The 21132-nt window shown below is 42.8% G+C and overlaps 2 protein-coding genes across 3 annotated transcripts in view; both read right to left on the bottom strand.

Annotated features, from left to right (window-relative positions):
* The window catches only part of OPN3 (opsin 3), a 47428-nt gene extending 26897 nt beyond the window's left edge, over window positions 1–20531 (bottom strand). The window contains exons 1-2 of one of the 2 annotated variants that reach the window (XM_036235630.1): window positions 19997–20522; window positions 16042–16193 (exon numbers count right to left, since the gene is read on the bottom strand). In XM_036235630.1, the coding sequence (XP_036091523.1) occupies window positions 16153–16193; window positions 19997–20369 (414 nt within the window). In that variant the 5' untranslated portion in view covers window positions 20370–20522 and the 3' untranslated portion in view covers window positions 16042–16152. Of the gene's footprint in view, window positions 1–16041; window positions 16194–19996 lie in introns of those variants that run through there. The other variant, XM_016166730.2, reaches the window with a different exon arrangement.
* Window positions 12238–15912, bottom strand: CHML (CHM like Rab escort protein). Its single transcript, XM_036235629.1, has one exon. It carries the CDS (start codon window positions 15856–15858, stop codon window positions 13903–13905), a length of 1956 nt encoding a protein of 651 aa, XP_036091522.1. The 5' UTR covers window positions 15859–15912; the 3' UTR covers window positions 12238–13902.
* Window positions 20532–21132: the final 601 nt, after the last annotated feature.

Below are 21132 nucleotides of genomic sequence, written 5' to 3'. Positions count from 1 at the left end.
GCTCGTGGGCTGCACGTTGGGAGTTTGTAAATTGCCCGCAGAAGAGAAATGGAGCGGAACCATTCATTTGAGTTAATATTTAACAAAAAGTATTCATTCCACAGGGACACCAAAGGCTCCAGCTCTGGAGAAGGGGGATCTTGTCTGGTTTATAGCGAGGGCTCTAATTTTCACGTTTTTCTCATCTCTAGCTTTCATTCCTCTTACCTATTGCCTTGTCTTTTGCAATTTCCGCCACTTCTCATATTCCCCAAACCTATCATAACGCCATGTTTTATAGAACCGGATGCCATATAACAGGAAAGGGCAGAAGACGGTATCACATGAAAAGATGCTGAAAGGCCTGTCCGCGGGAGGCTTTCCCTGGCCGAGGCGGACACCGAGCCCCCAAACCCGCGAGTAAGGGAGAAGCCCGTTGAGAGACATTGCAGTTTCATCGTGAACAGAGAGGCGGAGCGAAGACTAACGTCACTTCCTAAGGACTTTTCTCATATTATAGAGAGCAGAGTAAAGCCTGAGTGCACAAGAAACTTAAGGTATATTCTAGGTAAATAAGATAAAATTATTCTAGGATCAATCACAGGAGTGTCCAAACTTTGCTTAAGTATTTAGCGGGTTCTAACATGTAGGATCCTGAGCTTAGTGCCGTGAAAGCCAAGTCATGAGATATGGTCACCCACGTAAAGGGGAAAAGGCGGCAGAAAGAGACTAGTCAAAATACAAAATTTGTGTTTGAAATGCCGAATGAGACATACAAACCTAAGTGCCATAGGTGCTCAGAGCGAGGAAAGCTCACAAGGAAACGGGATACCTCTGTAAAAAGGTGTGGGACTGGAGGCTGTCGAAAAACATCCACTGGAAAATTTACCCTAGAGCAGCAGTGCCCGGTAGAAATACAATGTGAGCCTTACTGTTATTTAAATTGTTCTAGTAACCACATTTAAAAAAATAAAATAAAATAAAATTAATTTTAATAAAATAGTTTATTTAACCCAATGTATTTGAAATATTATCATTTCAATTTGTAATAAACATAAAATTATTCATAAGATATTTTATATTTTCTTATACTAAGTCTTCAAAATGTGGCATGTTATTTTTTACTCCCTGCACGTTGCTGTGGTCACGTGAGTTCAACCTTGTAGCCTACGGGGGGGTGGGGGGGGTTGTTTCAGGAGAATCAGGGAGGATGCTTGGGGAGCAGCAGTGATCCTCGGTGGTCACCTGGTCAAGTGCCTGCCCCGGAGGCACACGGGGGCGAGTTCAGCTCCGCTACCTCATGGCTTTGCTGCCTCAGCATCCTTTTTGTCTGGCCAAACAGCCTGCAGGGACTTCAAACTGACCCCAGGCCCCTCACACAAGCGCATGCCCTCTGAGGGCAGCCACTGAGTTGCAACAAACCTAAATCCATAATGTGACTCCCCGACAGCCCTGTGATGAATACTCTCCCTGCCTCGCAGGGCCTGCCCCTGCTGCGGCCCTTGGCAGACCCCGTGGAGCTTAACAAAGCCCTGCTCTTTCTGTTTGCATCGACTAATTCTGCCTTAGCCCGAGAACTCCAGAGCACTCCACCCACGGACCCTAATGGAGGCATGTGCCACAGTCCCTGCCTCTCTGTCTGCCTCTGCCTTGACCTCTCTGTGTGACCCCCGAAGGCATGCCATGTGCCTTCTCCAGGACCTGTCAGTAATAGACTCTATTTCGATTTTTCTTGTGTATGTTGTAGAACTGGGATCCACCACCAAACACCTTGTACTCCACTTAACAGACATTATTTTAGCAGTCATAACAGAGGCCAAAAAGAAAACAGCTTCTGCTTGGAGGTGGGAAGTCAGGGTCCTTGGGGGCGGCCAGGAATGGGGGACAGTAAAGGTGTAGAGAAGATGTTGAAGGTATAGGGGAGTCTACTGGTCACGAGAGCAGGCTCTAAGGACACATTGTGGGAGCTCAGGATTGGACCGGATCAAGAATTACACTGAGCCATAAAGAGAGCTGAGTGGCTGTCCTCTTTCGGCTATGACTGACCCCAGCAGGGATGTGAGGTACGCTGGGATTTGTCCTGATCACCTTTTTTAGGGAAGGAGTGAGGAGAGTGGGAAGAGGAGGTAAAATCACTCAGGATCCAGAGTCTGGGTCCCGAATGATTTGCTCGGTGGCATGTTAATTTCAGGAACACTGGATCTTTGGGTCACTCTCCGTTTTTTGCTATTCCAACAGTGCCGTCAGGAGACACCGTGTAACTTAGCCATCGAGGGCACTGGGTTCGGGTTTCATATCCTTCATTTTTTTATGTGACCTTGAACAAGTTAATCTCCTAGTGATTTAAAATCTTTTACTGTAGAATGGGGTAATAGTAGTATTTAACTATATCACAGAGTTGGGATGAAGAGTTATATAATATGCACAAAGCACTTATAACAGAACCTGGCATATGGTACACATTTAATAAGTGTTTGCCATGAGCATTATAATCCATTAGCTATATATTTACACATATCCATGGTTACTTCCTTAAGACAAATTCTCGGCAATATAATTCTTAGGTGAGAAGGCATACAAACTTTTAATGCTTCCAATACAACTTGCCAAAATACCCGCCGGAAGATAAAGTAAGTCCCCACTACCATATGACGAGAGACTTGTTTTATTCTCTTATTTATGTCACGAAGCATGACAACCCTCCACCCACGCATCGACCACTCACGATCGCCCTCTGTGTCCTCACGGGCCCAGAATGCAGGAGCGGTGCCTTGTGGTCCGCATTTTAAAGATGCTTCCGTTTGTTCCACGAGGACCCTAGTTTAAAACCACTGCTCCAGAATCTCATCCATCAATACACCAATCAATTGCTAAAACATTAGTTCACTCAAGCTCCACGATACCAGCACTGTAGACTGGGTTCTTTCTGAAATCCCCCTTGGCTTCTATAACTTCTCCCACCTCATATCCTATTTCTAGGCCAGCTTTTTTTTTCCTTTGGGGTAAAAGAAAACAGATTATCTTATGTAACTGAGAGTCCAAGATGGCACCGGCTTCAGGCACAGTGTCAAATGGAAACGCAACATGAGCTACACATAAGCTAGAGGCCTGTGATGATGCCATCGGGGCTGTTTCTCTCCTTCCCGCCTTAGATGGGTTGCTCTCCCTTCGGCCTAAGTCTAGGACGGCCTGTCTAATCCAGGTACCAGCAGCCTCTGACCCGTGTCCCTGAGGCTTAACAAGCAGGGGGTCGGGAGGTGGGGGGCGGGGGGTGGAGCGCATGCCTTGGAACCAAGGACTTTTCCCGCCCAGGAGGAACCCAGCGGCAGGCGGCTGTCGGCTGTCGCGCGGCAGGTGCCCCGTTTGCGTTTCCAGCAGGCCCTTGGCCGCCTGCTCCTGTTCAGCTGTCTTCTGATTTCTCTTGCTTTCTAACAGCGCTCCTTTCCGGCGGGTCACCGAGTCACGCTGATTTCGTCTCCTCGGTGGTTCTCAGACCTGTCCTTCTCTGGTGTGACTCCCGTCGCCCCAAGTCAGTCCCTCATCGTCTCCTGCCAGACTCTCTCGGTGGCCTTCAGTCTGGCCTCCTTTTCACGATCTCGCTCCCGTGGATTCGCCCTCCCGCGAATCCCAGGCTACAGGTCCGAGGCATCTCACCTTTGTTTAATAACAACACTAACCGCTGCTCCCCAGGACACAGTCAGAGTTCCTCAGCCCTCTGGGACCTTCCAGAACCCTCTCCTGATCACCTCGTAAGACCAAAGCCAAATCATTTGCTTTTGCTCAAAACCTGTTTCCAATCTTGGTTAAATGTATTACAAACACCAAAGCCGACATTTTAGGCATTTCAAATTCCTTTCTCTCTCCCTTATCCGTAAGTCATTTTCCAGCTCCTGTGGTACTACCTCCGAAATTTCCTCTCCGTGATTCATCCCCATCACTCTGCCCGCCCCAAGCCTATCAGACTTTGCCTCCTGACCCGTCGCCTGAATCCGGTCTCCGGGCCTTCTTTCCGGCCTCCCTCCACAATGTCACCAGGCCGCCCTTTCTCAACAGAAGCCTTACCTAGAAAAACCTTCAACCGTTCCTGGTTACCCACTGAATAAAAGTCCCACGGTATTCCAGACTTCCGACAGTGCGGGCCCTGGCTCGGGCCCTGGCTCAGGCGTCCTGCCGCGTGCCCCCCCCCCCCCGCCCCCGCACCCCGGTTCCCACCGGGTCAGGGCACGCCGTGCTCTCACCACGCAGCGCTCTCCATGTCCTCGCCCCTTTGTTTCTGCTCTGCTCCCCACACGGAGTGTGTTCTTCGCATCATCCTGGAGGAACCCTTCTTGACCTGCAGGACCCAGGCTTTTTCTTTCCTGAAGCCTTCCCAGGTTTGCCTAGTCAGACTTAAAATAACGTCTCCGTGCATGCATTAAAGTGTATCCCTCCATCACAGAAGCGACCTCAGCCTGATTAAGACAGTGGCTAACTGCGTCGGCGTCAGCCCCCATGGACTGAGAGTTCGCAACGTACTAATTCTATGTAACTTGGGGAAAGTTACTGAGCCTTATTTCTCATCTACACAAAGAAACATTAATACCTACCTCACAAGGTTATTTGAAAAACTGAGATAATATATATGAAGAAATTACAACGGTTTCTGGCATGTAAGTAGTTAGTTACTTGTGCTGGACTTACCCTGACACCTTACTGAAGACTCCACATTGCAGCTCACTTACCAGCTGTGTGACCTTGGGCAAGTTCTTTATCTTCGTAGTGTCTGTTTTCCCATCTGCAAAATGGGGCTAATAAACACACCTCTCCCCATTGGATTGTTATGAGGATTCAATAAATATAGCAAGTGCTTAGAGCAGTACTTGGCATACAGTAAGTGCTCAGTAAATGTTAGTTACAATTATTCTCTGCCTTCCCAGAGTCTAGCACAGAAACTGGGGGACAGTGTTCAATAAACGTTGCACTGTATCAAACCCGTGTTTCACTTAGCAGTGTAATCTAGTTAAGGTTCTTCTCTGCATTTAGAACACCGGCTCGTTCCATTTAGGTATTTTCTGTAGTTAACCCCTGTCCATGATGTCCAGCTGCTGTGCTAGCTCGCTGCCTGGTGACCCTTCGGCCAGTGCAAATGTGAGTAGAATTCCATTACAGATGGTTTATTTACTCTTGTTTTGGCTTCTCTGAAGCTCAGGCTATTATTACATATGTGTAATTTGGTTAATTTGCTTATAGCCTGTCAAATGAATAGCACTCCTCCAAAAAAATGTATGCTAACATATTTTTGCATTAACTTTGAGGTAGTTGTTTGCAGTGTATAGAAAGATATCTAAAAATTCATATGGAAATATTATTTAAAACCAAACACAGACACAAAAGGTACCATCCTTTTATTTCTATAACCGCTTTGCAGAATTATTCTATTTCTGAATGAGATGAGTAAATTTTTTTTTTAAAACCCACAAAATCTCTAATCTACATCTGACGGTGGGGGCAGGATGTTTGCATTATGTTTGCAGTTGATCATAAACCTGCAGAAGAAAGCCCTGCGCCCCAGCGGGGCGGGGGCGGGGCGTGGGCGGGGCGTGGGGAGCAGGAGGCAGCACACAGCATTTGCTGCCAACAATGGAAATGACGCTGCCGAAGAGGGATGTAGGGAGTCAGAAGATAATGAGCAAAAAAGGTAAAAATGGAAAGCGTAAAAAAATGAAAGAAGATTCACTATAAATATTCACAATTTTTACTCTAATTCGATTTCCTCCAACGTGGCGCCATCGGCATTTTGGAGTGGATGGTTCTTTCTTGTGGGGCTGCCCTCTTGTGCATTGTAGGGTTCAGCAGAATCCCTGCCCTCCCCCCACTGGATGCCATAGTTTCAACAGTCAAAAATGTCTCCAGACATTGTCACGTGTCCCCTAAAGGGCAAGATCACCCTGGTTTGAGAACCACTGCCTTGATGGAAGAAAATTAGTAAAATTATTAGATGGAATTTCTTATAGATTATTGAAATGTTGCCTGTTTTTAAATAGTTGCACTGACTCACACAGTCTTATCCTAAAACTATGTGTACTAGCAGTAGGCGGACCCAGGACTAAGATGATACGTTTTCTCAGCGATCGGCCCAGTGGCCCTGTCCCTCAGATTGGAACCCAGAGGCTGGGGAGGGCATGGAGCAGAGGCCCCAGGGGGGCCTGTGGAGCGCAGGACGGCGCTGCAGCGCACACCGGGCCAGGAGCGCACAGGCTCGTGGCGCATTGTTTCCAGTGCGCTTCTTATCTTTTGCCTTTTCCTTTTAATAAATACCTAGTTGATATTTATGTTTCACTAACAGAGCCCATTACAAATAGTTATGCTGTCATAAAATAGGACTGGTAAAAGAGCAAGACATACAGCTTATGTCTCTATCATCCTTCACATAAATCATCTTAGGAAACTAACAACTAAATTAATTGCCTAAAAACAAGATTCCCTGCTCTTCCTCTGCAATACATTCCCCCAAATTTCTTCTTCATAACGGCAATAAAAAGACTGAAATGAATACAAAAATTTGAATATAAATTTACACATATGATGTAAACTTACAGCTTATAATGTAAAAATAATTTTTCCCCGTACTAGATTAGTAATATTTCTATTCTTAAGTATAAGGATGAATAAATACAGGAATAAAAGTCTCTAATAAACAGAAACAAGGTGCTCTAGGAGTTTAGTTCTGTGACCTGTAATAAAAGAATTGGCATAAACTCCACTGCACTAACGTCCATAGGGATTCCTATTTCTTTAGAAATATCTAAAGATGTATTTCCTTCTGACTGGACTACAAGCAAGTCTTTATTTATCTACTACTATACTTTGTCAATCCTGCACTTCTGAACCAGTCATACCATCTCCTTGATGTGAATTCATTTATTTATATTAGCTGTTCATAGAGTGTATTAAGTGTTAAATACATATTTGCAACAAGCAAATGCCAAAATTATAGGACATCAGTATGAATTAATAAAGATACTATATAGGAAGAAATGAAGCTCTCGACATAAAAATCAGGATAAAGAAAGTTTGCTTTGATTTCACATGCAAGTTTAAATCAACTGTCTCCCCTCTTTTCCAACATCAGCTGGCCCCTTTTAATTACACAAATTTTACTTATAGGACAATTTTTGTATTTGGTGAAAAACAAATATACTCTAAAATTCCAGAAGCCACCACTTTTAAAATAGCAATTTATGTTTTATGCACTTATATGCAATAAATAACTCCGGAGATGGGAGGCAAAGCCCGACAGTTACATTTCGATTCTCATGAATGGATCTGAATGCTTACCGAGAGTCCAAACAAGTCACTTAGTTCCTCCAAGTCTTATCTATACAACAGATATAAATGCCTGCCTTTTCTTACCTTACATAGTTGTTCTGAGGTTCATATAAGAAAATGTAGTTGTCAGGAGAAGAAGCAATATTCATACAAATGCTGGAGAACTGCTGCGTAATATTCATGTTGGAGTCAAATTCTTTCAACTGAATCACTCAGCTACTTTATTTCTGCCTTACAGAAAGCTGGACGTATTACCACCTGCTGTTGAAATGTGAATACTTTTGGTCATTGGTTACAAGGATAAGGAGGATACTGTAAACAATGTCTCGCTATAATGAAGGTAAACATACTAAAAAAAAATTGAATCTTCAAAGAGGAAATAACTACCTCAACGCAATAAGAGCATGGCTTCCATTTGTCCCGCTAAGAGGAATGTAAACAACAGTAATCCTCATCAGAATTTCTTGGTCTTGAAACTTTCTTCTGGTCTTTTGATTTCTTTATATTTCCTACTCCCTGACCCAATGCCTTGAGCTTCTGGGACCCAGTCTCTTACACATTCTCTTCGCATTTTCCCCCAAGCAAGACAGAAAGCTTCTGGTTAATGTCAGAAACTTCTTAATTAACTAAATGTTAGCCAAAATAGATTTCAGAAAGTATTAACTGTTCTACTATTTAACTTTTAAGCTATTTGTTTCCAACTATGTAATTAAAGGTTTTGGCACTCCTTTTAAAGGAATGCCATGCATCACAAATCGGATTCCCTTTTGTGTGTGTGTGTGTGTGGTGGGGGGAGGTGGCAGTAGTTCTAATAGGGAATATGATAGAAAACATCTTAATTCTCATTAAGGTAAAAGTAATGTATATCATCCACCATAATGGTTCGCAGGTACAGAGGACCTGTTTTATTCATTTTTCTATTTGTAATCCCTAGAATAACACCAATTCATAACCCACAGCTGATGTTCAACTGATGTTTACTGAATTAAATCGCCTTTTGGCTTGGATCTCTCAGGCTAACAAAAAAAGGCCAGCCAACATCCTCAGTCTCTTGAGATCTGTCCCCAGCACAGGTCTCCCTGAAAAGGCTTCTCAGATCCAGGCTTGGCCAAATTTGGGAATCTGAACCCAAACTTCATTTCCACAGCCGCTAAGACTCCCAAATGAAGTGTATTCTTGGATTTGGGTCCATACTTTTTAACTAGCATGCAATATCTTCATTCTAATGTGCTGGAAGGCATCAATACTATTTCTATTATTTCAATCTCTGGTTGTGAGGTTTCCATTTAAAAAAAGTGTCATCACAATATACTTTCTTTTTTCTTAATGCCAGGTAGCTGAGAAAAGATATAAAATCCATTTTAGCTAAGAATATTCCCCACCAAGAGTTGTAAAACTTTCTATCAATATTTCTGGAAATTATCTTTTGACTTTAACATTTAAAATATATTAATTTTTTAATTTAAAGAACTTAAGTTTCCAAGGAATCAAAAATTTTCTCACCAATTTGGTAAACCATTACACCATTACTCTTTTATTTTTCATTGCACACATCAGTATTTTACAGGAAAAAAAATAAAGAACCCCTTAATGTAAACTCCAAATATTTTTTTTTTGGTGTACATAAATATATTCAGTAAATACAATAATTTATGTTCTAACACTTTAAGTCTCAAACATTTTTGCCATACAGTTTTACAAATACGAATATTTTTTAATGGCTATGTAACAGTGTGATAGCAATAGCAAACACAAAAATTCGCTTATCCATATCCCAACTATTGGGCTTTTCATTTTTTTTAACTCGAATGTAATTACTAAAAAATCTTTTAAATATTTTCCTGGGCATATACTACTCAAATGAGTTATATCTATCAAAAGATAGATTGGTTATAGAGCTGTCACTATATTTTTCTAGTTATTTTAAAAACCACTAATAAAATAATGCTACTGGTATGAGGACACATACAATTGAAAATTTTTGCCAATAGCATGAACTAGGTCAAAGTCATTTCAATTTGCCGGTCCTTTTATGAATTTGCCTAGTCAAGTAGAAAGCCGTATGGATTTGCACCTCTCTCTTAAAAAATAGTCAGTGCTTTATCCACATGTAAGGCAAGTAGCTTTTTAAAATTCCATCTGTTCTTGTTTCTCTTCATTTTTCATTTAATCTCATCTGCCTCGTCAACCATGTTTTCCATTGCCATAACGCTTCCTTTGTACCATCGTTAGGATGAAAACTGTAGTCTTTTTGTTTTTACCTTTATTCTTAACATTTTAATTGATGTGGAATTGTATCATCTATAAAGTGGATCTAATTTCTTTTTTTCATACTGACATCCAGCTAGTCTTTCTACTGGCGGTTATTACATATTTCTCTTTCCAATTGGCTTATTAGTCTTAGCTAAACTTTCTATTCATATACTAGTACCATAGTATATTTAGAAAGATTACTTAATAGCATGTCTTAAGGATTATAAGTGCAAGACTCCCATTTTTTCTCAGGTTATATAGTTTTGCTTACATTCTTAAATAATCGATCATAACTCTGTCATTATCTAAAGCATCCAATTGGAATGTTAAGTGGAAGTGTAGTAAACCGACGTCACCTGCTGCCATTCTTTTGAACGTGAGTCCATATACATTAATGTAACCCCCAGAAAAACTCAGCTAAGGATTATTTCTATTTTATAGATGATGAAATGGAAGCTAAGTGATTTTTCCAAGACCATATAACTGGCAAGTAGTGAAATGAGAATTATAATTTTGGTTTTCGGACTCCCTGGTTACTTTTTTCCATTACCCTAGGATGTAGGTCCTTCAATCTGCTGTATCCCAATATAGTTGTATAACTTTAAATGGCTCATATATATTAATATCCAAGGTTTTTAAATTGTAGTTTGTCACTATTGGAATCTAGAAATGTGATTTTAAAAAAATTGTTTATCCTCCAGTTTCCTGAATTAGTCTTTTATTGTCAGGATATTTACATATTATAGGTTTCACTAGTTACAAAGCCATGTGAATAGAAAATGTTTGTGCTGCTTTCTTTCCTTGTCTTTACCTTTCTGTGAATCTTCATTAAGGTTTTATTTCAATAGGCTTCTTAGACCATACACAAATAAAAATGGTGCCAAGACTGTTTAATTTCTGCTTGAGAAATGCTTTCTATGTATTTTCCTGATAGGAATGTTGTTAGTTCTTGCTTTTAAGTATTTATCACACTATGAGAAACCAAACTGGATGTAATTAAATCAAAGATGAACGATGAACTTCACTGATAGCTTTTACATTCTCTGTAGTTAACAGTTTGGATTACTTAGTATTTTACACAGTTGATGTTCATTTAATGGTTGTTCTACTGAACACCGGCTTTATAATCCTGAATAAATCCTAGTAAAATTCCAGGCATACCTGCAAGATACTGTGGGTTCAGTTCCAGACCACCACAATAAAATGAATAATGCAATAAAGTAAGTCTCACACGTTTTTTGGTTTCACAGTGCATACAAAAGTTACGTTTACATAATACTGTAGTCTTTTAAGTATACATAGCACTATATCTAAACAAAAATTTATTGCTAAAAAATGCAAGTCCTACTTTTTTTGATAGCTAAGGATCTCCCTTTAATTTGTAAAAAATGCAACATCTACCAAGCACCATAAAGTGCAATGAGGTATGCCTGCAGTTTATTTGCTGTGTATTATTCAACGATATTTTATTTTGCATTTGTTCAGAATGAGACCCTTTCCTAAATGTCTGACTTCTAGTATTGAGGCCATATTTGCCTCAAAATGAAGATATTAGGATATCACCTTTCACCATACTTATTCTTTCACCATATTTATTCTTTGAATTTGAAAAAGTACACCTAAAAGCCCAGTAGGGTAAAATTCCACCTCATCAGCAAATTATAGTAGGTTATAAAATCCCCTAATCTTTTTGATAATTTTTTTTCAATTAGTTCACATATTTTATTAGTTTTAGGTTTACAATACAGTGATTATTTACATAACTTATCACCCCGGTAAATCTAGTACCCATCTGACACCACGAATGGTTATTACGATATCATTGACTATATTCCCATGCTGTATTTTACATTCCCATGACTCCTTTGCAACTACCAATTTGTACCTCTTAATCCCGTCCCTTATTTCACCCATGTCCCTAACATCCCTCCCATCTGGTCGCCATCAAAATGTTCTCTGAGTTTGTTTCGGTGATTCACTTGTTTTTTAGATTCCACATATAAGTGAAATCACATGGTATCTTCCTCTATCTGAAGTCATTATTTCACTTAGCATAATACCCTCTAGGTCTATCCATGTTGTTGCAGATGGCAAGATTTTGTTCCTTTTTACGGCTGAGTAATATTCCACTTCATATATATACCACTTCCTTTTTATCTATTCGTCTATTGAAGGACATTTAGGTTGCTTCCATATCTTTGCTATTGTAACTAATGCTGCAATTAATACATGATGCATGTGTTTTCCAACTAGTGCTTTAGGTTCGTTCAGATAAATACCCAAAAGTGGAAATGCTGGATCATTCTTTATCTCTTATGATAGTCTTTCTTGTAAAGTCTATTTTTAAAATCACCTTAAATTCCTTTTCATTTCAATGACTAATTTTTAGGTGTACTGCAGGAATTTTCACTGTATTAAACCTTAGGATTCACCCAATAATACCACTTCACTATATTCAAAAGTGTGTATGTGTGTGTGTGTGTGTGTACACACACACCAATTCATGGCTTCTCTTTCAGTTAGGTGTAAATTAAATATTTCTTGTTTCATTTTCCTTATATAGAAGAACAAGAGACTATTCAGAGCATATGTTGGCCTAGTGCCATCTGTGATTTTTTATGACACAATGTTCAGATCAAAAGACATTAAAAAGCATTATTTTGTTAAAACTTAGCCAAATTCTGCTTCGATGAGATCCACAGCTCTAAACTATATTTATTTTCAATTACTCTTAATCTTCACATTTCTATGATTCAATAACAAGCTGAGAAACCAATTTCTGTCTACTTTTCTTCACCAGCAACACCAGACTGATGCTCATGAGCATTTTTCCTTCTCCTACAGTACCCATCCTCTCTTAACAGTTAACTTTAGTGAAAGATTTTCAAATCATAAAAACCTGGATTCCAATGCTGGCTCTTCCACATACCAGACTGAGAAATTTTTAATTAAATCTTTATTTGCTCTTTGAAAACATATTCGATAACATCTGACTCACAGGATTGAGAAACTGTAATGAGAGAGCATAAGTGCCTAGCATGTAGTAAACATTCTTTGTTCCAGGAAAAAAACAAACAAAAAAAACCAACTGTCACTGAAGGACTCTCTTCCTACAGGATTCCTATTCTCTGAGAAATGGAAACTGGCATAAAAGGAAAGGAAGTTCACCTCTTCTGACGGCTCCACAGGCTTCCTCCACTGGAGAACCAACAGCTGCACAACTTCTAGTGGTTCTAGAAAAATATATTTCCCTCCTCTAGAGTAACAGCCCAAAGGCAGAAGTGATTCTGAAAGCGGTTACCTCCCTACTCGTGGAGTGAGACACGACTGAAGGGACCTGGTGAATCCTCCCCTGACTCACTCCTATCGGTTGCGGTTAGTGTCGCTGTTTGCAGGGGAGCCAACAAGGCGGAACATTCGCCCCCACCGAGAAACCTCGGGAAATCAATCCCGGCTAAAAAGTGACTCTTAGTTTCTTCTTAGGAACTTCAGAACAGTCATTCTGAAGCGTCTTTGTCCTAGGGCAATTTATTTTTTCCTTTTGGCTTAAGTTACTTGTTGGAAATTCTTTTCTTTTAGGTGCTGGAGCAAGGGTCTGTAGGAATATTAAATGAGAACCTTATGCCCTAGATTTTTTTGGACTAAGTCTCCTAAAAATGAGCTCTTCAACAACTAACAGAACTCTCTGGCACTTTTTCTAAAGGAGATCATGGTGGCAACATTACCTCCTCAGTTACAACGGTCAAGTAGGAGAATTAAACTGCAAGACTTACTGTAAACATCACACCTTCACAGATAAAGGATCATGCAAAGCTCATCTTCTGATAAGACAAATGTACTTTATCATATTGGCACTGGCATTAGCTGCTATTGCTACCATGTATATATGCTTACATTATATATGTGTACATGTTTATATTTTATACAAATTTACTGTGTTTTATTCAGAGGTGATAGCAACTGTACATACATTAGCTGCAAAGCAAAATACTTGTCATTGTAGACAATAAAATCTGAAGGTCATTAGCAGATACATGACCTTCCTTTAATAAAGCACAGCTGCTAACATGGAACCCCCACATATAGATCCAATACTAAAACAAAGCTAACTCTGTTTAAGATTCTGGATCATAGAATACATTCTGAAACAAAAAAAAAGTCCAATAACCAATAAATCAGTCACTGATAGGTTAACAAAGACAACCAATGACTGAAAAGTCTCAAACAGAATTAAAGACAACATCTGCATAGCACTCATCACGTAACCACTTCTAATTACTCTCATAGGAAACTGTCCTTTAAATGAGAATATTCTTATGCTAGGATGAAGGCCCAAAGTTGCATTTCCGGTTTGCTTTTTTCCTAATTTGGAAGGTGCTTCCCTGGGCTTTCTAGGTTTTTGCTTCCTTCAGAGGATTCCAGTTTGGCCATTACTATATTATTGGTTCCAGAAGCCTCTGGTTGCTTATCATCACCATCAAAGATAATGTCTTCTGGATTCGGAGGTGGGGGGCAGAATTCCTCACCTGGAAAGATCTCCTGGAAAAGCATTTCGGCTTGCTGGACTGCATATTCATTCCCCAGCCCACAGTCAGGCCCAGAGCAGACATAGACATTAGAAGGTAAGCCACAGTATGAGCTTCTGCTGATTCCTGAGGAATCTCTCATAGTAAAATAAAGAGCCCACAAGAGTCTTGGCTTTGTAAGTTCTTCCTTGTCTTCTTCTGTTTCGGCATACGGGGTGAATAATTTCTTCACCACTGATTCTAAGTCTTCTCTTGCTGTTTTCGAAGATGAACAGGTCAGATGTACCAGATAGGTGTCCTTCATGCACGTCATGGTCGAAGAACATAATTCCGTGACCCGAACAGCATGCGCCCCTGGTTCCGCTGGAGGCACGATCAAAATGGAAATCTCCTGATCCGAATCTGCCCGTAGCACGGACTGATCCGTAATGAGCACTGCCCTGGAGATCTGCTTATACTGCACATTTGAGCACGTCTCCTCAGAAAGGTAACTATCCTCCACAATAAAATGCTTAGCACTTATTCTTTGACCAAAGTGATCTATTATAATTGCTTTACATCTTCCAGATTCTCTGTCAACTACAAGGCATTGTACTTTATGGCGAAGGCAATAGATTCCCCCAAACACTGCGCACATTCTGCAGAAACCCTGGGGGATTTCTCCCTGGCCATACAAGGGAAAAAGAAAGGGGGTGTTGCCATACCGTCCAAGACACCGAAGGAAGTTTTTTGCTGCTTTAAGGCCGTCTATGGTAGTGCAGGATGACTCTGTCATTGCAATTGAGTGTAGCACAAAATGTTGAAGGTTGGGGGTTAATTTTTTAGTTTTTAAGTATTCTGAAAATGAGCATTGTGTGAACTCTTGGTATTCATCAGGATGTTGCTCATAGTCTAAACAAAACGTAAGAAACTTCATTAGCATCCTCTTTTCAACCATAGTGAGTTCTTTGCTATTAAATACATCTGCCCTGGAGCAAGGCACCTGTTCCACTTTTCCTTCTCGAAATGAAAGAATCCTCGTTACGTTTTTAAATTCGGCATAGCGACTCACGTTTGATTTGATTAAAAGATCAATTAGCAATCCTTGAGAGTAGAGCAGCTTTGATACCAAGTCGATGTTAAACCTCCTGCCCTCTTTAACGATCTGTGAGTACGTGACCCTATTTCTCTTCGGTCGCTCAGCGCTGTCTTCCACTACAGGTCTGTTTTCGTCTTCGCCTCTGTCTGAAACTGCGTGTGTACAAGTTTTATCGCCACATTGTTCTTTTGCTTGAGTTTCCTCTACATTGGTTGCTTCTAGGAAAACCTCTCCCTCGTTTTTTGGAGTGTCTTCGGCAGGCACTTCGTAGCTAGTCACATGTGTTTCCTCAGACAAGCACCCGGAACCAAGAGGTGTCGCGAGGGTGCCACATGCCACGGAGGAAGGGATTTTCTGCAGAGCATCAGTCTCTGCAGTACTGTCGTCCATGTCCTGACTGGCATAACAAAACACTTCTGTGTGTTGAATGGTTTCATCCTTCCCACGAAGAGCGATGGCCTCTTCTGTGTCATCGATCAGGTCTTGCCACGCAGTGGCACTTTTGTCTTCGATGTCACTGGTTTGCTGATACTCCTTCAACCAGGAGAGCAATCCTGAAAAGGTGAAACTAGCCCAATTTCCTCCATAGTAACTTCTGGAATCTACATGCAGAACCCTCTGACCACTTCTTGAACATGCAGCTGCAAGGATAGATTCAGGTAAACCTGTCCCTATAACAACCACATCAAACTCTGTGGGGAGAGCGTCTGCCATCCTGGGAGGTAAAGTGTCTCGTGACAACTGCCAGTGAAGGAAATGCGCATGAATCTAGGCTGAGGGCTCAGATGAGGTGTGAATATGTTGCAATAAAATCTCCCGAGATGTTCCAGCTCATCCCAGAAGCGTCGAGGCCGCAGGTCCCAGCTGTACGGTTACCCTTTTCCAGTGGTTTTTTTTCCCCTTATGGGTCAGTAGCACAAAAACATGATACAGCAAGTCTAATCACATCTTAGAATACTAAAATGGATGTGTGGTTTTCATTTCTGCATTTCATCTTAGCAGTTAGTGTCAAAATGCACCACATGTGCATTTGTGACTGGAACTCTTCTCTGAAAGAAAATTCAAGAAATAATACAATTGTAAACAATATTAACAGAACAGTAATTTCATGCAACAGTAATACAATCCACCACAGCCTGACCTCTTATTAGGACAAAGCCTCTACTAAAGCAAGTCATAAAATGCTTTCTCATGGATTTTCTAATTTTTTGAAAATTAACAAGATGTACTCCCACGATCTGGCAATTCAATAATGAAGAATAGATATAACGGTATCCCACAAAATAAAGAACTAATCAAAAACAATTCTGTAACTTTTGCTCTTAAGAAAACTATTAGAATAAAACTGTACACAACTGTGAGTTTAGACTATAGGAAACGTATGGCTCCGTTGTGTTTACGGAAGCAGACTACATACGATGTACACACTGTCATGACTAATATTTCTGTGCTCCATACAGTCAGCGGGTGATTCTAGGGCAGCTGAATAGAAGGCTCTTCCACACCCAACCCACTGTTAGGATCGTGTGATGTCAACATGAGACTATTTCAACTGAATTAATTGGAGTATTACAAAAAGATTAATTCAGTAAAACAACCAGCAGTGAAAAATATTTAAACGTATAAAAGAGTAAATCCATTGAAGGGAAAATGTGTTTATAGCAAATCCTGATATGAATGTACACAGGCACGGGTGTATTACTTTAGGTGTAAGAGGAAAATTCCTGGGTTCCTATGTTAAAATACCTTAACATAAATAACACCTACTTCTAACACTTGAATAGGGTGACTGGCATTTTGCCAGATTCTGACCATGTGACCCTGAGTCTCTGTGTCCTATGACAAAGGTCTGTCTAAACATCCTCTGCTAAAATTAGCACATTGTTGTTTTTGTTTTCGAAGGGGTAGGAGGTGGTAGTGGAGAAAGGCTGTTCGGCCACCGCCAGGAGGAACACTGCTTACACTCCGTGTGAAGCACATCCATGCGGCACAAGATGTGGCCAGAGGAGAGGTGGCGCAGCCAAGGCGGTGAGGCATCCTCCCCTGAGGTCTCCGGGCTGAAGTGTCACATGCAGCCCAACTGGGGCTGTCACCACTCAGGAAGAGCGCCACCTCCCTGAGCTCAGGTTTTCCGCACGACTAAACGTGCTGAAATCTAGACCAGTACAAACTGGGCCTGCCTAGGTGAGGATGACTATTTGGACATCTGTAAAACAAGCCATTCAATCGGAACTTAGATTAAACTGACTAGTTCACTGAACCAACTGGTCAGTTTAAGTGACATGGCTACCTTAATAGTCTTGTCTGGTCCAAGCCTCTGCCTGAAGAATCTCTGGGATTCCACTCGTTTTTAGCATTCCTTGAGAAACTGGGGATTGAGTACAGAATGAAGCGGTCGCCTGGCCTCTGTGCGTATGTATGTGACTCTGTCTGAATTACTTATTCTGCCTTCTTCCAGTGGGGAGGAAGACAGAACCCATGAGGGTACATGAAGTGTAACCAGCAAGTACGTGCTTCTTCTTGGCTTAGCAGTGGATGGAGCTGAGGGTGAGAATAGCAGAAGAGGAAACAGGCCATAAGGGCTAAAATCAGGCGCCTTTTAACCTACGGCTATCAAAGAAGTCCTCAAAATACAGAGCAAGCAGGACAAGACAACCTTAAAGCTGATTTAGCACAATTATCCATAATAGAGACACGATGATGGCTGAAGGGATTAAGTGACGGGCAGGCGCACACCATGGGCTGGTTAGCCACAGGACCACGGGCAGGGCGCACGCTGTCAGGCCTGTGGTCTTTCCAGGTGATCGGGCAGCCTCTCCGTGGCCTCTGGAGAGAGCGGCCACTTTCGGCATTTTTCACTTGCCTCCCCTTCAATACTCCATGGTTGGTTAGTTCTTGTTCAGGGATGACAAATAGAAAAGCACCCTCTCTTTCTTCACCTTTCACTCTTATCTAGAAGCACAATCCTTAGAATTAACTCCAGGCAAAGAGATCCTTAATCTTTGCTAAGAATTCAAGCTCCATCCTACTCCCACTATTGACTTTCTCTCAGGGCTTAACCAAGTCTCTTAATCTCTCACCTCGAGTTTCCACTTCTAATTTAAGTGCAGAGATAGTCACAGTTGAAGACACTAACTAAATGCCAGATAAACAGAGCAGTCGCCAGGAAAAATATCATGTACTGAATGTTTCTGGCAGTCTTAGATATCCCTTCTGATCGGGATGGGATCCAAGTAGAGATGACGAATGAGGGAGAAACGATGGAAGAGACCAGGAGGCACAGCAAAGTGGGGTTGATGAGGTTAGAGATGAGAAGAGACGGAATGCTGCTACTAATAAAGAATTCAACACACCCTTGTTTTCAAACTCTAATGCACAGAGTCCGGATAGAAACAGAATTCCCCAGCAGAGAAAAAGCACTTCTTGTAAGGACTTTCATGTGACCAAACACCTATTGCCCACCTCAGGGAGCATTACTGATGGCACTGTAGGTTTGAGCTTCAGTCACCCTCTTTAAAGCTTAGCCCTGCCCCTCCCCCCAAATTGCCCAATAGGTATTTTAAATTAATATAAAGAGTGTAATCACACAGCCATCCACATCACTGCCTCCATGCACTTTAGTCCCCTCCCAAGTTTCAAATCTTTGCACAAATGAAATCCTCAGATGAATGCTTATTGGGGAGGGGAAAAGTAGTATTAGAATATTAGAATCATTGAGGAAATCAAATAAATGAAATCATGATTTCTATGACTGGTTTCTTTCAAAAATCAAAAAATGAATCTTAACAGATATAACACTTCAATTAGTCACAACATAGGTTGGCGAATAAGAAAATTTTGATAATGCTATAAAGATGTTGTTCTCAAAAACCTGCGAAGATAAAAGCAGCAATAAAGTATCAATGAATTTCACATTTCTACTTCAAATCTTTGTACAAATGAAATTCTGGAGCATACACAAATTACTTCTTTCCTAAGCTCAGAAATTCACACCTTCAATGATACGCTAATGGATTCATCCTTCGAAATGTTAAAAAAAATCTGTGAGACCTAAATCTTGCATAAAGATTAGGAGTATTGTTGAAATAAATCTTCGATTAGCAATCAAGTTCAACTTCAATGAAATCTACCGGCTGCAAAGCTAATTTTTGTTCACCTGAGTTGAGATGTTCTGAGCCATTCGTAATTTCCCTTTCGATGTCGGTGTGCTGGAACCCAGGAGTAAAATACAGTAAAAATAGCTTAAAGGGCACATGCCAACTTGCATTCTGAGGACCTGGATGAAAAGAACTCACTTCCTAGGAAGCATTCAAAAGTTTATAACTGCTCGTAAGGAAAAAATAGTAATAATAATTACTCAGGCGACTGCTCTGTCATTTTAGGAAACGATCAGCGTATAAACGAACTCTTCTCATCACCCTCGCCAACTTTCACGAGATCATCACTTTTGTTCTTGAACCTGACTCTACAGTTCCTCGTTTCTTTCCTCAAAGTGTAAAAGCCGTCGTTTCGTGCCTTGTTGAGTTACACGAGGAGATGAAAACAGAAAAGAGATGGACAGTCGCTGGACAGTTATGAGGGAGCTGGGGCTGATGACGGGCTGGGATGTAGGGTCGGGGTGGGGTGAGATGAATGACCACAGGACAGAGCCGAGGTGTGGGGCAGGAAAGGTCAGAACGCCAAGCGGCTTGGGGTGCGGGAGGGAAGGCGCAGCCGGGGCGCGGCGGGCCGGCCGAGTAGGGGCGGCGAGGTGAGGGTGGGCAGGGGGGCAGGGGGCGCAGAGACCTGGCGGTGCGGAGAATGGGAAGTCTGCTGAGGAGAGGCGGGTGCTTTCTCCTCCAGCCCAACTCACCGAAAAGGCTGTTGCTAAACCCGTCCCACACGCAGCCCACGGTGTCCCCGACCCAGCCGTTCCTCAGGCAGGACGCGAAGGTAAAGGCGACGCCGAAGGAGGACACCAGCAGGTCGCTGAGGCTGATGTTAACCAGGAAGAGGTAGAAGGGAGTGCGGAGCCGCCGGAACTTGTAGTAAAATATAAGCACCAGCAGGTTGTTGGCAACGCCCAGCAGCCCGATGGCGCCGAGCAGCAGCGCCAGGCGCTCGTAGGTGTTCCGGCTGAAAACCGAACCCGGGCTCAGCTTTCCCGCCAGCCCCGGCCCCTCGGCGCCCGCGGCCCCGCCGCCCTCCCAGGAGTCCAAGCCGCCGCTGCGGTTCCCCGAGTGCATGGCCCGGCGCCGGCACACTCCGCGGGCGGAGGCGCTCAGCGTGCCGCGTGCGCCGCGACGCGCTCCGCGCCCGGCGGGATGTAGGCTCCGCCGCCAGTCCTGGCCATTGTGCACGCTGGAGCCGCACGCCCCACCGCGCCGCCGCCTCTTCCGCCCGCCGCGCCCTCGTGGCCACGCCCCTCCCCGTGAGCGTCTCCCCGCCGCTTCCCCGCCCACAGCGCGCCCTCGTGGCCACGCCCCTCCCCGTGAGCGTCTCCCCGCCGCTTCCCCGCCCGCCCCCAGCGCGCCCCCGTGGCCACGCCCCTCCCCGCGAGCACCTCCCCGCCGCTTCCCCGCCCCCAGCGCGCCCTCGTGGCCACGCCCCTCCCCGTGAGCGTCTCCCCGCCGCTTCCCCGCCCGCCCCCAGCGCGCCCCCGTGGCCACGCCCCTCGGCTCTCCATTGTAGCCTGTTTTTTGCGTCCTCCTTGGCTTTCTTTTGTTGCCGGTGTCGCCAGTTCCTCCCTGCCTCTGCCTCTTTGTGCGCCCGGGAGGATAAAACAGCAGGGAGGCAAGTCAGCCATGGCGTCTCTCACCCTGTCGCCCTCTCGCCGGGCTTGAAAACGTCACGTCCATTCTTTCATTTATGTATTCGCTCATTCATAAACATTTGTGAGCACCTGTGCCTATCCTGTGCTAAGGAGAGGTTTGGGTGACAGACTCCCATCCTAGGCCTCCTCCTTCCCAGGATGCCACTACAAAGCCACTCCTGTCACACACGTAATGG

The sequence above is a fragment of the Rousettus aegyptiacus genome, unplaced genomic scaffold (assembly GCF_014176215.1).
Source record: "Rousettus aegyptiacus isolate mRouAeg1 unplaced genomic scaffold, mRouAeg1.p scaffold_m13_p_18, whole genome shotgun sequence".
NCBI lineage: Eukaryota > Metazoa > Chordata > Mammalia > Chiroptera > Pteropodidae > Rousettus > Rousettus aegyptiacus.
Note: the sequence above shows the minus strand (reverse complement) of the source record. Positions and strands in the feature narration are given on the sequence as shown.

Excerpts from the sequence above, each read along its gene's own strand:
- CHML (XM_036235629.1), bottom strand. The coding sequence starts at position 15,858 with ATGGCAGACGCTCTCCCCACAGAGTTTGATGTGGTTGTTATAGGGACA.